Below are 15,323 nucleotides of genomic sequence, written 5' to 3'. Positions count from 1 at the left end.
ACCCGTGCCCCTCCCTGGGGATTCCTGGAAAATGACAATTGCAAGTCCAAATTTTTTATCTCCTTGCCAAAGGCAGGAGGGGAAGTGTGGAGGGAGTGGGAACAAACTGCCTCGTCCCAGACATGATCCTGCAGAGTCCCCTGTGAAGTCATTGAATTTCCATTTGTGAATATCCTTTCGGATGAGCAGGGTAAATCCAGTGCTGTAAATTCTGTGGTGTTCATGCAGTGTTTTCCCTGGAGTGTCAATAGGAGGACTTTGTCTCACTCACCAAGTGCTGAATTAGTCTTTGGGTGGTCACTTGCTGATGAATACACCAGATTAGATGGAAAAATAAGGCGCACAGGGAAAACATTTTCCTTTTCAGCAAACCACCATTACTTAACAATACCCTAAACCCCAGATCTCCCTAGATTTAACGTAAAATGTGTTGAAAATCACATGGAAGATTCAGCACTGAAATGTGCTGGCACAAAGTCCTCATTTGGAAGAGAAAACAGTCTGGAAACTTGTAGTCTATTCACAATTACCACAGGAAATGTTCGTGTCCTGCAGCTTCAATATTTGGAGTTCCATTTTCCCTTATTCCCCGTAGCCGTTGAATCCTTAATGCCTGCCTTTGATCCTTATCTCAAACAGAACCACTGAAGGATAAATTCAAGGTGAGGTGGCCTCAATGTTCCCTGTGCTGTGTTTTTTCCAGGGGCCTGCTGGCCAGAGGCTTCACAGAGACCCATTACCTGCAGGATGGCACTGACGTGGTTCTCACACGCAATCGCACGGTAAGGCTGGGCTGTCGTGGGTAATTCATCCCTAAAATCCAAAATATCCTCAGCCAGGATCTGAGCCCTGGCATGAAACAGCTCAACATGAAGCTTTTTTTGGTTTTTTTTTACTGCTGCCTTCAGTGTCTTTGTGCCTGCTCTGATCCTACACATGAATTTTTAGAGGCAGCCTTTAAAGGCGAGCTCTGGGGTTTGAACCACGTGGCTTTTAACATTTGTGAGTTTTTTTTCGGCTTCTTGGAAATAGACCTATTAAAATGTGATAATTGTGGCAGATCAGTTATGGAGAAAAGGCCTGATTCTGTTTGGGGAAAAAAACCCCTAAATATCTCATTTCCAGAGGGCAAAAGTTCATATCAGAGGTTGGAAGGCTTGGGTGTCTTTCCTCACTGGGGAGGCCATGGGGAGGGTGTTGGTTGGGTTTTTTTTTGAATCCAGGCCATAAATGTGTTGTGGATGTACTTTATACTTGTATTTGTGTGTGTGTATGTGTATATTTATGTGCATGTATAAATATGGATCGATACAAAATATGACTTGTTAAAAGAAGCATTTAAAACTGCTTTTTACAAATAAAAACCCCTTAAGGCAGGAATGCATTCTGTCCTCTGACAGCGTGAATGCCTTAATTAGAAATAATACAGCAAGCCATTTTAATTACAAAGCTTATCTTTTATCTGCCTGAGTCCCATAAAGTATTTGCTCTGTTATGGTGTTTACTCACTGCCACTGTCAGCAGAGACACCATGCTTTGTGTTCCCGTCCAGAACAGGCTTTGCTGGGATCAGGGGAAGGAATTATTTCTCTGCATAACATCTTACTTCTGAAGAAGCATCTTCATTATAGCTGCAGACACCCCAAGTAAAGCAATCATTTCAAAAGCTTTCAGGGCTTTCATTTTGCTGGGTGCTCATATCTCCTTCCAAATCAGCTCAGGGGAAAATAGTCATTTGTTTTGGGAGCAGGGAGGCTGCAGAGACTCCTGAAGGAAGTAAAAGGAAATAAATGAAACACATGAGTCTTTCAGAGATTTACCTGAGTTAACAGGAGTATGTGTACACCTAATGACAGGTTTTCCTTGCTAAAATACAATATCTGTTAGCAAAATGGCAAAGTAAGTCATGATTAGTAATGACAGTGCATTTTGCTGCCTAAAAAAGAGAGCTCAGTGCATTCATTTTTCATTAAATGCTGCAATATGGTTGAGAGAAGACAAGCCTCTGATTTTATTTTATTTTTATATCTCTTCTTCACTGAGGACATCAATACAGTCTGGAGCTGAAACCAAATCCAATTTTCCATTGAAAAGTTGCTTAGTCAAATTCTGCCTGGAGGTCAGGCCGGTTTGTGGAGCTGTCTCTTGGGCAGTTCTCTAGCACAGAGTCAGTGTCTAGGTTATTTCTCAATTTATAGCACCTGGAAAATTGTCAAAAGCTGCTATTTATTAAATGATCTCAAGCAAGGGTAGAGTACTGTTTTAAGTATGATGGATCAGCCTTTGGTAATTATTTGTTTTTAAGGGGTCACCCATTTTATATACTAGTTTGCAGGAATAAAGAGATTTGATAGCAGAAAAAAGTCCTGCAATTCAGTGGAATTACTGAGCTAGAAATCAATTTTCTCCCAGTCCTGTTGCAGGCCATGCTCTGATAAGTTTACATTTTCGATATTGAACTTTGGCATCACGTTGCTGGATCTCAGAGAAATTGTGAAATGGGCCACAACCAGGAGCTGAGAGTTAATAAAATGACAAGTTGTATGTGGAGAGGGAAAGAAATCAGGGCCTTTGCCATAATTCACTCTTGGATAAAGAGAGCTGGACCACAGCAGCAGCTGTGTGGGGTGAGATATTGGCTCCCTCCCCATTCCCCTGGGCTCAGCTCTGGTGATGCTCAGACCCAAAGATTTCTTTCTCGGGAGCTCTGAACTTCACCTCCTGCTTGCTTTAAGCAATGAGAATAAACCTATTTTATTTTTGCTTTTGGCATGTAAAAGATTCAGTGCTTGAGTAGGAGGGGCGTTGATTTTTCTTCTGTCATGGATGCATGGAAATGATAACACTGAAATTAAGTGAAATAGTTCACCCACATGCAAAGTTTGCCATCCATAGCAATTGTGACTGAAGTGATCACCCCAAAAAATTCAGTCTATGATTCCCTCCCTTCTATTGTGGCTTTATCTTTGCTAATGTGTTACTGACTCTTCATGAGGATTGATGATAAAAATACCCAGGAGTAAAAACACTCTCACCCTGTTTCTGTCATTTCTTCCACTGACAAAAGCCACTGAGATTTGTATTTACAAAATCAGAGCTGGCTGCTCTGTGTTCACTTGCTCGTGCTGGAAATCAAACAAACATTTTCCCTGGCATAAACTTATTTACAGAAAATTGCTGTTTGAATAATCCCATCTTTCCCAGACTGTGGCTTTCTTCGCCAAAATCAAGGTGCTTTTTAGAAATCTGCTGTGAGTGAAAACCGTGCCCCAGCCTGGAAAGGTTAATTAATGCAATAATGAGCCGAGCCAGGAGAGGCACAGGGAGGTGGCTGGAGTGCTGCAGCACTGATAACTTCCCTCTGCACTAATCAGATGGGATCCTTGCACAGCAGAGTTCTCACTTGCCAGGTGGTATTGAGAATGCAATATAACCTTTAGTCAACAATAAAATTAGCCTTGATTCCAGACAGATATGTCCATGAGCTTAGAAACCCTCTCTTGTGGGTGCCTTTTGCAAGCAGTGGATTATTAAAGAAATACAATAACCTAGGCACAAAATGAAATTGGACTGTTGTCTCTCAAAATAGAAGCCCTCCTTTATTCTTGGTTGTTTTTAATAACATGCAGCTACTTGGTTGGGTATTTCAATAAAAAATTTCCTTTCCAACCTGTTTCCCTTCCCCTTCATTTACTTTGTGATTTTTTTTGTTTCAAGCTCTAGGGTTGGGATTGGCTTTGTTATATTTCTCTTTTCACATACCTACCTCCTATAGGGATACACAGATTTAATAAAAATAAAATTATCAAATGTAATAGTAATTTATATTTAATTAATTAAATATAAAAGTAAAATTAATGAAATATACTTCCATATAAATAAATATAATAAATATTGTAATTAAAAATTAAATTAAAACAGCTTTCTTTTTCTATAGAAAGCAGTAAAATGAAATATAAATAAATATAATAAATATTTTAATTAAAAATTAAATAAAGCCAGCTTTCTTTTTCTATAGAAAGCAGTAAAATGCAGCAGCTGATTTGTTAATCTGATTATTTTATAAAATATTAATATAAATAATATAAAACTATTAAAATAATATAAATAATTAAAATACTATAAATAATATAAATATTAAAACAATATAAATAATTTAAAATGTTAGAATAATATAAAATATTATCAAATGTTCAATTATTGTAGCTTTAAATACATAACACAGAAAAAGGGGGTCAGTTATATAAATCTAACATTACTAATCCTTCACAAAATAAGAATACAGGACCAAACACAAAACCTCCGATAACTCCTATAAGTTGCTGAGATTTAGGAGCACCCAAGGTTTCCTTTTAGGACTGTTTGGCTGTTAAGCACAGAGGATATTTGGTGGGACAGGAAAGTTGCTGCCAGTGCGATTCGGAATGCTGTGGCCTGGAAGTGATGATCACCTTGAAGTGAAGGGGCTGGAAGCCCGGGAGCAAGGAGGATTTGTGACCAGTGAAATGTCCTCTCCCCCTGCACAGGGCCACTGCTTCTACCACGGCCACGTCCAGGGCTTCCCCGGCTCCTCCGTCAGCCTCAGCACCTGCTCAGGACTCAGGTGAGCCCAGATTTCAGCACTGTTTGGTTTGGCTTTTAATGCTTGAACCAATATTGGGGCAGGGGCTGGAGCCCCAGGAGGGGCAGAGGGAGCTGGGGAGGGCTCAGCTGGAGAAAAGGGGCATCAGGGGGGAGCTGGTGGCTCTGCTCTGGACCCCTGGGCTCTGCTCCAGGGAACAGGGAACGGCCTCAGGGTGGATATTGGGAACAATTTCCTCATGGAAAGGTTTGTCCAGGCCTGGCACAGCTGCCCGGGGCAGTTTGGAGTCCCCATCCCTGGAGGGATTTAAAATCCAAGTGGATGTGGCACTCGGGGACACGGGGCACTGGTGGCCTTGGCAGTGCTGGCAATAGTGCCCTCAGTCATCTTATAGGGCTTCTCCAACAGAAATAATTCCATGATTCCATCTCTTTTTCAAATGTTGGATGAATCCCTACAAATCATTCTCCCTCTAGTTGCTCTGAGGAGAAAAAAACCAAAGAATGAATAACACAATTTTGGGGGGTTTTCCAAGAGCCATCCCTCCTCTCCTGCTGCCCATCCCTCTCTGTGCCCATTCCTTGGCACATTTTCATCCTGGCAGCGCCCAGTGCCTTTCCAGGCCTCTTTGTCCTCACAACTGTTCCAGCACTGCTCTGCCAGCTGTGGAATCGCTCATTGTCCAGCAGCCTCAGCACTGGAGAAGTGGCTTTAGAAATCAGGGACTCAGAGATTCTGTGATACAGAGAGCATGCATGACTGTGGAGCTCAGTAATTGTGTTTATGGCAGGTAGGATGCTCAGCTTTTGGATTTTAGCTTCTTGTTAACAGCAGAGTAGCAGATTCCTGTTGCTGGAAATCAAACCTTTTCCAGTCTGACAAAAGAATGGGCTGACAAAATTGCACGTTCACAACAGACACAGTTCAGGAAACAATTATCTTTCTTACTTGGACAATCAGAGACTGGTATTTACTCACAGAGCTGTTCCAAATCACAGTAATTAACTGTAAATTGGCTCTAGGTTCTCCCTGGAAAACCCGGTTTTCCTGTCAGATTTCCAGCTGTCTCAGCCTTTTCTGCGTTTAATTTATCTACAAACAGCAGGAGTAGCTGGAATCTTTTCCCCTTGGTTTTGCATTTTGTGCAATAGTGGCATTGTCAAGGCTTCTGTAAGGGAGCTCTGGGACAGACAGCAGCAGAGAGAGCAGAGTTTGATCCCCCCTCTCCCTCTGGGAATGACCCATTTGCTGTAGAGGATGGGCTTCCTTTAGCTCATTCCCACACAGAGAGGTTTTATGGGTGCTTCACTATGGATCCAGCATCTTCCAAAAGTTTAATAATCCCCTTTCATGAACAGTCAGCATTTACCTGTCATTCTCAGTATAAAACATATCCAGAATTTAAAACTGTTTGTAAAAATCCAGTGCAGAGCTCTCAGTGTTTTAGTTAAAGGATCACAATGCAGCAAGCTCCCCAGGGAAAATTTGTACCTCATGGGACAGGGTCTGCATTGAATTCCTTGTTCCAGAGCTACGTGGAAATTAATCCCTCTCAAGAGAAAATGCCCTTCTCCACATCACAAATATTTTATTTCTTCTCCAAAGTGCTCTCTTTGTAATGTGGAGCTCCCAGAGTCCTTTCCCAGCTTCAGGTGGTTCAGACATGTCAGGACAGCCGATGCTGGCAGGGACATTTCCTGGCCCTGTTGCAGACAAGTCCCCAAAGTGCAAGCTGACAGGACTGGGCTCCTTTTCTGCAGCACCTTTTTCAGTGCAAAACTGCAGAAATTTCCTTTGCAGTGCATGTTTAGTTCTAGTAGGAGATCAGATGAGGAGAAATCTCAGTTTCTGTGCCCGTTTCACTGCTCAGATTGATAAACAGAGTGTCCATGGGTGGGAACAGTCTGTGATAAGAGTTCTGTAACTGGTGATTCACTCCACCAAACCTGTTTCACAGCCCAACAACTATGGGTTTCTCAGGGTCGGGATTGAAGGCACTTGAGACAGTAGTTCATATTTGGACTCAGGTGTTTGTTATTTCTTATTTGTGAAACAGCCTCACAACTGTGGCTTTGGTAGCCTTTCATTAGAAGGCACAAAATGGCCAACCATCTTTTGTTATAAGGTCTTTTAAGTCTAGACTACTCAAGTAAGAAATGATACTTAGATTATTTTCTTTTTTAACTCAATAATTGATTTCTTGAAGCCTGTAATGTGGACTTTTCTGTCCAATTACAAAACACTACCCAAACTTATGAAGAAGGAAGAAGAAGATGAAGAAGAACAACCTACTTCTGCCCTAAAACCTCGATCTTGTTTCATATTTATTTTTATATTCTAAAACCCCAAACTCTTCAGTTTTCTACCTTGTGATATTATATACTTCTAACCAACCACACACTAGTAATTTTAGTGTTATCAACCAATTTTTGAGGCCTTCTCCACAGTCTCAGGTCAATTGCAGTGTTCTTTTGTGGGTCTGTGCCTTTCAGCACAGAAAGTTTTTAACATTCTCAGCATCCAGGATTCCAACAAACAATCAACAGCAACAATTCCCAGACAGAATAACTCCCAGATATTGCCTGTGCTTGATCACAGAGAGACAGAATGGTTTGGGTTGAAGGGACCTGGAAGCTCATCCCGTTCCACCCCTGCCATGGGCAGGGACACCTTCCACTGTCCCAGGGTGCTGCAAAAAAAGCACAGTCCACAAGAACTTCTTGGCTTTCTTTGCTGGCAGCTTTGCTGGCTTGAAAGAATAGATCTGGATAGGACTGTAGAGGATGGGATGGGATGGGATGGGATGGGATGGGATGGGATGGGATGGGATGGGATGGGATGGGATGGGATGGGATGGGATGGGATGGGATGGGATGGGATGGGATGGGATGGGATGGGACAGGACAGGATAGGACAGGACAGGATAATGTACTTGCCCCCATCTTGCTGGAGCAGGGACTCTTGGTTTTCCACAGCATGACAAAGACTCCAAGCTGCAGGAGCAGAGACATAAAGTTCTGTGTGGCCATGGAGCCCCAGGTGGGGACAGTCCCTGGAGCAGCCCCTTCACTTGCAGCAGCTGTTGGAAGGGAGGCCAGGTCTCGTTTTCAGGGTCTGTTCCTGGCTTTGTGACAGTTTCTAAGTGAATCAGACAAATCTCTCTGTCTCGGTTTCTCCATCTGTGAAATCCATTTAATGATTCTTACCTACCTCACACAGCTGCTGCGTGGGGCTGGGGTTCAAGTGCCTGAAAAATAATGTAATGAGAGGAAGTGCATGCTGTCAGCCCTCTGAAATCCTGGAGAACCAGGATCTTCCCCCTCCCACCAGACAGGCACCCTGGGCGTTGTTCCAGGTGGGGATAGGTCGGGGCTGTGCATTTTCCCCCAGACCAGCAGAGTTCATTAAAAGACATGAAACTACTCATAAAGAATAGGTCCCACATTTCAGTGTGCTCTGAAACCTGAGTGCTCAGCAGCAGTCAGAGAAGCAAAAGGGATCATAGGAATTACTGAGACAGAAATAGAGGATAAAACAAGAATCCTCATTACCACTTTATAAATCCACAGTGCGCTCATATCTTGAGTTCTGCATGCAGTTCTTGTTTCCCCCTCCCCTGCTCCATCTCAGAAGAGGAAGAAGCAGCAATATATCCAGAAAAGGTACAGAGAAGGGCAAAAACTGTGATCAAAGGTGTGGAGCAGCTTTTATCCAAGGAGAGAAAATAGACCAGGATTTGTCACTTTTGAAAGGCGATGACGGAGAAAAGGAGCATGATGAAACAAGGGTGAATGTCACACTGGAGAGGGGACAATCACTGAATATTCGTCATAACCTCAAAATTAGGAGACATCAGCTGAAACTTTTGAGAGCAAAGGAAAGTATTTTTTATTCACATAACGAAGCTGGAGCTGTCACAGGTGGGTGCCAGTGGATCACTGACAGTGTCAATGGATTCCAAAAGGAGGTGACAATTTGGGGAGGGGAGCTCAGGGAGGGCTGTCAAACCCTGAAATAACCCTGGCACTGCTGCTCTCAGGGCTGGGGCTGCTTGTTCTGCTCTCATCTCTCACCCTGAGCTCCTGCTGATGGCCAAGGCCAGAGAGGAGCTGCTGAGTGGAGGAACCTTGCCCTGACCTCAAGGTCTCCCCTCCACGTGGCTGAGCAGTTGAGATGTGGTTTTAGCTCCTGAACATTTCATGATTGTTCTGTGATGGGGAAGAACTGTGTGAAATCTGAATGCTAAGGTTAGTCTGGTTTGAGTTGCTCAGGCAGGCAGAGGGGTGAGAGATGAAGAGGAGAGAGGAGGAGGAGGCTCAGCTCTCTCAAACTCACATTTTCCAGCTCTGTTCCACCCTCACACACATAACATTTGAGCTCCTCACCTCCCGTAGGAGCACAATGGCAGAAATAGTGGGATTGGCACTGAGAGCTGCCTGAAATGCAGGTTAGAGGAGGATCTAATCATGCCTTGATCTGCATCCTGCCGGCTCCTCTGAGAAGGAGGAGCTGAATGGCAGAGAGGGCTCAGGAAATGCTGAGTGCACGGAAAGGGAACAATGGCTAATCAGGGTTTCTGGGTGTCCATCTGGATCAGAAAGGCAGTTAGACTGTCAGAGCTTGTGGGAAGGTGAAGGTACAACAGAGCTGAGCCGTTTCCTTCCTGTCCTCAGGAAATACCCTTCTGTTTATCCAGCTTGGAGGCTCTTCAAGTTTTTAAAGCAAAAAATTTTGGCCTGTGGCCACCGCTCACATCTTCTGTGATAAATTTGTTTAGACTTGAATGATTTTTTTTTTTTCCTGATTACGTTCCCTGTGAGTGCTGAATGCACCCAGAAGTGCAGCCTGGAGAAGGGCACAAAGCTCCCTGGGCAGGGGCTGGCAGAGGACTCTGCCATGGAAATGTGCAGCTACAGGAGCATCTGCAGTGACCTCCTGGATGGGGGGAGCTTGAGAGGTGCTCCCAAAAATTCCTCAGGACAGAAATCTCCCAGGAAGCCTTTTCCTTCTGAAACCCCAAAATGCACTTGAATGTCCTCAGATGTTTTACCCAGTTGTTAGGTGATTAACCTAGTCCCACATACAGAAAATTTTCAGCCTTTGTCCAGCCTCATCACAGCTGAAAGATGCAGTGTCCACAGGGACAGGGATGGGGAGAAGGCCCCAGGATGGAATTGATGCTCATTTTTACTCATTCTTACTGGGATTACAGAGTTATGGTACCCAAGGCTGCCAATACCATTTTTCACATGGTCTGGCTGAACTCACTGCAGCCCAGACACAGCCAGCTGAAAAGGGGATTTAAATGTGACACTCCAGACATCAACTATTGAAAAAAGGAATGGAAGTAGGAAACCAGTGAGAAAAAGAAATGTAAATTCCTCACGACTCCTCAAGCAGCATTTCCCCACAGAAGAAGAGATTTCATCCAAAAGTTAAGTTAGGAGAAAATCCCTGTTGGGAAAAGCACTGGTTTGGATGTGAGCTTTTCCTCCATACTTTTCTGCAGAGCTTTTAGTTCATATAAACATCCTGCATGGTTTGTAATTTATCTGACCAGGAAGCTCTTGGAGGATTCTGAGCTCAGCATTAAAAACCATTCACTTTCTGGGGTTTCATGGCTTCTGTTTCATGGCTGCCTGTTCCAGGGGAGCAGATCCTGGCTCGGGGTCACCTCTGTGCTCTGAGATGAGCACAGGGTCCTCAGGTGCTCAGGGATCACTGCCAGGACAGGGATGAGGGATGATCCCTCCCAGGTGTTTGAACTCCTTTAACCACTCTGCTGATGGCATTTAGTGGGATGTGCAAGTTGGAATCTTCTTTTCCTGTCGTTCTGTTTGCTGCAGAGTGCTATAAAATGTGCTCACTAAATTGGTACCCATGCTAATGCCTCTTTCCTTCTTCCCTTCCCTTCCCTTCCCTTCCCTTCCCTTCCCTTCCCTTCCCTTCCCTTCCCTTCCCTTCCCTTCCCTTCCCTTCCCTTCCCTTCCCTTCCCCTTTCCCCTTTCCCCTTTCCCCTTTCCCCTTTCCCCTTTCCCCTTTCCCCTTTCCCCTTTCCCCTTTCCCCTTTCCCCTTTCCTTTCCCCTTCCCCGAAATTTCCTTGCCTTGAAATTTCCTTTTCTTGAAATTTCCTTTCCTTTCCTTGAAATTTCCATCTTCCCGACCCCCACATGTGACCCTTTCTCTGACAGCACAGTTCCTGTTCCTTGCAGCCCAGATGCAGGACATTAAATCACATTTTCTCCCCCCATCCAAGTCACTCCTTGCTGGAATTCCAGGAATCAGAGCTGCAGCTCGATGTGCATCCACCCTGGACAGATCTGTCCTGCACTGGGAAAGGATGAGGTGTGTGCTGCAGGAGGCTCTGGCCATAATTCCGTTTTGGGGAATTTATTTTCAGGTCCATGAAAGGCACTGGCTGGAGTGGAGGCTGTGTGAGTGATGATGTGTGTGTGAGAACACCTCCACCACTCCTGGGAGATGTGGAACCAGTGGTGCTACTGCTTCCCCCCCTTGGAGAGGCTGCCCTTGGCTGATTGGGTCAGATTTGTTATTTTAATAGAATCCTGCTGTGCAGTGTAGTAGGGTAATGGCATTGTTTGTCTTTCCTATTGTGCTCTTCATCAATAGATAATTTTTTCTGTGGATACTAAAATTTTCTCTGTTTTAGAGGTGAGGAGTTGTTGCACAAAGAGGTGACCAGGGCCAGAGACAGGAGCACATCTGCCTCCAGACTCCTGTTCTCTGTATTTCCCAGTCCCTTAAAGCTAAAGAATGACCAGACCATTTGAAAAATATCTAAGTATCAGCTCTATTAGAAAAACAGTCAATAGATCATCCTGCTCATTTATCCCCATAGTATCCATCTGCAACTTATTAAACAGCCTAAAAGTGAAGCCCTCATTCACCACCTCGTTTTTCTTCCCCTTTTGCTTGTTTGCCTGCTTACTTGCCTGGGAATTTGTTATACAGAGCCCTGGGAATGCAGAATGTACAATAAAAAGAAATAAAAAGAAATAAAAATGCCCTCTGAGTGCACAGCTCACCCCTGTTGAGCAGCCCTGCACTCCAGGGTCACAGGGCTCCAATTCTGGAACCTTTTCACCCAAAACTCCTTGAAATCCACGAAGAGCTGTGGGATCAGCCCCTGTCCCTGGGGAGCTGTGACATTGATTGTGGAATGAGGGACCTGGAGGTTTTCAGGTGGCACAGGAGCCCTGCAGTGTCTGTGGGCAGGACAGGCTTTATGTGAATATTCAGTGTGTGAGCAGGATTGCCCTCTAATTAATTTCTCACCAGCTCAGGACATCTGCATTCCTCTGCCAGTGGAAATAGAGCTTTTGATTTTTATTGTTTAGAAATGAGTATAACTTTGAGCTTCATTAAAACCAAATGCTTAATTGCACTCACAGATCTCAGGTTTATCAATTTACTTAATTTCCCCTGTACAGTGCAGCAGAATAATATATAATAGTTTCATATAGTGCTGTCCCAGCCAAGTTTTGCTTCAGCATCACAATTTCTCAGACAAGTATGTGTTGATGGTTTATGTTGGCAGGACCTTTGCTTCTGCTGACAAGTTGGAAAAGAAAAATCCTATTTATATTTTGAGATTTCCTAAAGCCTGTTGATTTATGAAATACGACTGGCCTCGCTTTAGGTTTTGTTTTGGTTTTCCTTTTTAAGAGAGGAAAAGAAAAAAAATTCTGTTTGATTTTATCGACAGTTTAAAAAGTGGAATTATTCCATTAAATCGCCTTTCCCTGATTGAGAGGTTCCTGGCACTGTGGAATTCTGTGAGTTTTAATTTCTGTTTGAGAGCTGTCCCACCCCACACAGGCACACTGGAGCTGCTCCCAGCTGGCAGCTGATGTCTTGGGATGGAGATTTCCCCTCCCTCTCTGCTACCAGGGATGGAGGAGACAGAGGGAGAATTTCAGGTGGGCTGGGGTTGTCTCCTGGCTTTCCTGCCTGCCTCTTTTGTAAATCTGTCTGACATCCCAGCATCTGTAGGTTTGGGACCAAGGAAAACCCAAAATTAAACACCTGACACTAAAATATGAATACTCATATTGCTTTTTTCCTCCCTCAAACATTTATAATCCTGCGAATTCTGGTGGTCCTTTGATAGAAATCCCACAGATTGGTTTTAAGGACTTGCTGAAATCCCTTTGGGGTTCTTGGTGTGATTTTTGATTGGGGATCTGTAGTTTAGTGTGCCATTTGCCACAGTGGGAAACACAACATTGTTTAGCATTAATGGCTGCTGAAAAATAGAAAAGTTTCTGGGAACATGGGCTCACTCAGGAGAGTGGGGGATCCCTGCTGAAGGGGGAGACACAGAAATGCTGGAGGAGCAACAGAAGCTTCTGGGAGACACCTGAGGAGAGTGCAAGGAACCAGTAGCTATAGATTTATTTTATTTGCCTCAAATTCTCAGTCCTGAATGACTGGTGGGTATTGTTCACACACACAAAAAATAAAAAGGAAAGGAATCATAACTCTTGACTCGTTACATTTTTAAGGTGCTGTGCTTGGCACCGCACGATGGGGGAAAAAATGCAATTGTAGGAAAAGAAAATTAGTCAAAACCAGAGAGCTGGCCAAGAAAATTCATATTTGATATTCATTATCTTATTATAGATGGTCACAAGCCAAGTGCTGATATCCTGTAGGCAGCACTCAAGGGATAAGTGTGCTTTAAATGAAAAGTCTGGTTTTCTTTCTGCCAAATCTGCAGATTTTCCTTCTTCTGGGATTGCTCCATAGGCAAACTGGTCCTTAAAGTCTCATGCTTCCCTTGGGATGGGAATCAGACTGGTGTGCTCAGGAAAAACCCAAATTAATCATTCTGGGATCTGATCATTTGTCCATACCTTCAGCAGCTAAAGGAAATGAGGTGTATAGAAATGGTTATTTAGTTCTCTTTAAAGAAATGGTTATTTAATTCTATTTAAAGAAATGGTTATTGAGTTCTTTTTAAAGAAATGGTTATTTAGTTCTTTTTAAAGAAATGGTTATTTAGTTCTTTCAGACATAAGGGATACATTGGAAATGTAGCATTGATGTGGCCCATTTTGGATATGAACTCCTGAAAACAAGATGCTCACTTTAAAATGTTAAAAAAAATTGAGAACTCTACTCAGGATACAACTAAGTCTCTCCCTTTGTAGTGTAAGTAATTAAAGAAAATTGTTCAAGCTTCTAATTTTGAAAGTGAGTGTTCTAAGAAGGGCAAATTTAGCATTAAAAATAAACACCCATGTGCTTTTCTGTTGTTTCTGAGTTGTCAACACAGGGAGCTGGTCAGGCTGGCCCATTTCAAACAGTGACTAATGGACTCCTGCCTCCAGAATTAAGTGATTAATTGCACCAGGCCAAGACAACAATCCTTATTTGATTGTGCTGATTACAGGGCTGCTGGTTTTTGGAGCAAAGCGAATATTTTGTCCTCATTTCCTCAGTCCTCCAAGGAGTGAGGCAGCTGTGGCCATAATTCAGAGCTGTGAGGTTACTGAAAGCAGGGGTGACCTGCCCGAGGTGTCCGTGTGTCAGGAGGGCTGTTGGGATAAATCAGCCTGTGGGATCTCAGCACCTCAGGACTGAGGTGTCACCAAGACCACCCTTGGGGGGCTCGGGAGTCCTGGAATGTTCCAGAAGTGTCTGGTGGCTGGACTTTGATCCTACACAGGAGACGACACCTGTATGAGGACAGGAGGATTTCACCGGGGTGAATGGTGAAGGGATTGGTTAATTAGAGGGTGAGACACAGGGTTTAGGATTTCTGTACAGGGGGGTTTAGAGAAGTAAGATGGAGGAATTGGGGCGTGTCCTGTCCTTCTTCTTCTTCTTCTTCTTCTCCTCCATCTTCTGTGATGATGGTGGCACTTTGGGATTGGTCATTACTGAAAGTACACCGGACAATAAGAATAAAAAGGATTGGGGAAAAATGATAAATATTGTACACGTAACTTTGGGTATAAAGATAGGTGACTGTCCGGAGGACGGCACAGTGTGCTCATGGCTGGCTGCTGAGCAGAGCTCTGTCGGGCCGAGAGAAAATCTTTTAGATAAACATTTAATAAACGTAAAAACCAAAAGAAGAACTGAAGCCTCTTCTCGTCCTTTGATACGCGGGCTGCCCCAAGGCCACTCCGGGCCTTTCCAGGCCCTCCAAACAGCCGAAAACCGGACATCAGCCCAGCTCTGCCAGCCCTGATCCATCACTGCCAGCTGCTGGGGGATGGCTGGGCCTGTCTCACCTGCCCTGCCAAGGGGGCTGAGGGAGCTGCAGATGAATTATCCGACCCTGAGCCTTGGTTCAGGGCAGTGAAACAGGCTCCTGGACAGATTTGGATATCCTGGCTTTCCAGGCTGCTTTTTTCTCTTGGACTTTTGGCTGTTCCAGTCACCAGGAAAATGTCTGTTGGCTTGGTGTTAATGGTGCTCTGAAGCAAAACTGTGCAGCCAGCTTGGAATTAATACTTCAGGTAATTTGTCAGCAGACCAAAGACTTGGAGATTCTTCATCATATCTTCCTAATAATAGGATAACTAAGGTAGCTTTTTCCTAATAATTATAATTTTATTTTTAAATCAGTCTTCATAGTATCATTAACCTGCTTTTGGGTCCTTTTTCTCCTATTTTATCCTTCTTTTTTGTAACTGTCTGGAAAATTGTACAGCGACACTGCTCTCACAGTGGTTGTTGTATTTTACCTTTATCACAGCAGAGACAGAA

The 15,323-nt window shown here is 43.8% G+C and overlaps 1 protein-coding gene across 1 annotated transcript in view; it reads left to right on the top strand.

The window, feature by feature from the left end:
• Positions 1-15,323, top strand: part of ADAM12 (ADAM metallopeptidase domain 12) — a 190,546-nt gene that overhangs the window by 108,813 nt on the left and 66,410 nt on the right. The window contains exons 4-5 of the mRNA XM_074545384.1: positions 704-782; positions 4,527-4,603. Of these exons, the coding sequence (XP_074401485.1) occupies positions 704-782; positions 4,527-4,603 (156 nt within the window). The remainder of the gene's footprint in view (positions 1-703; positions 783-4,526; positions 4,604-15,323) is intronic.

This window comes from Zonotrichia albicollis, chromosome 7, assembly GCF_047830755.1.
Source record: "Zonotrichia albicollis isolate bZonAlb1 chromosome 7, bZonAlb1.hap1, whole genome shotgun sequence".
Classification (NCBI taxonomy): Eukaryota; Metazoa; Chordata; class Aves; order Passeriformes; family Passerellidae; genus Zonotrichia; species Zonotrichia albicollis.
Note: the sequence above shows the minus strand (reverse complement) of the source record. Positions and strands in the feature narration are given on the sequence as shown.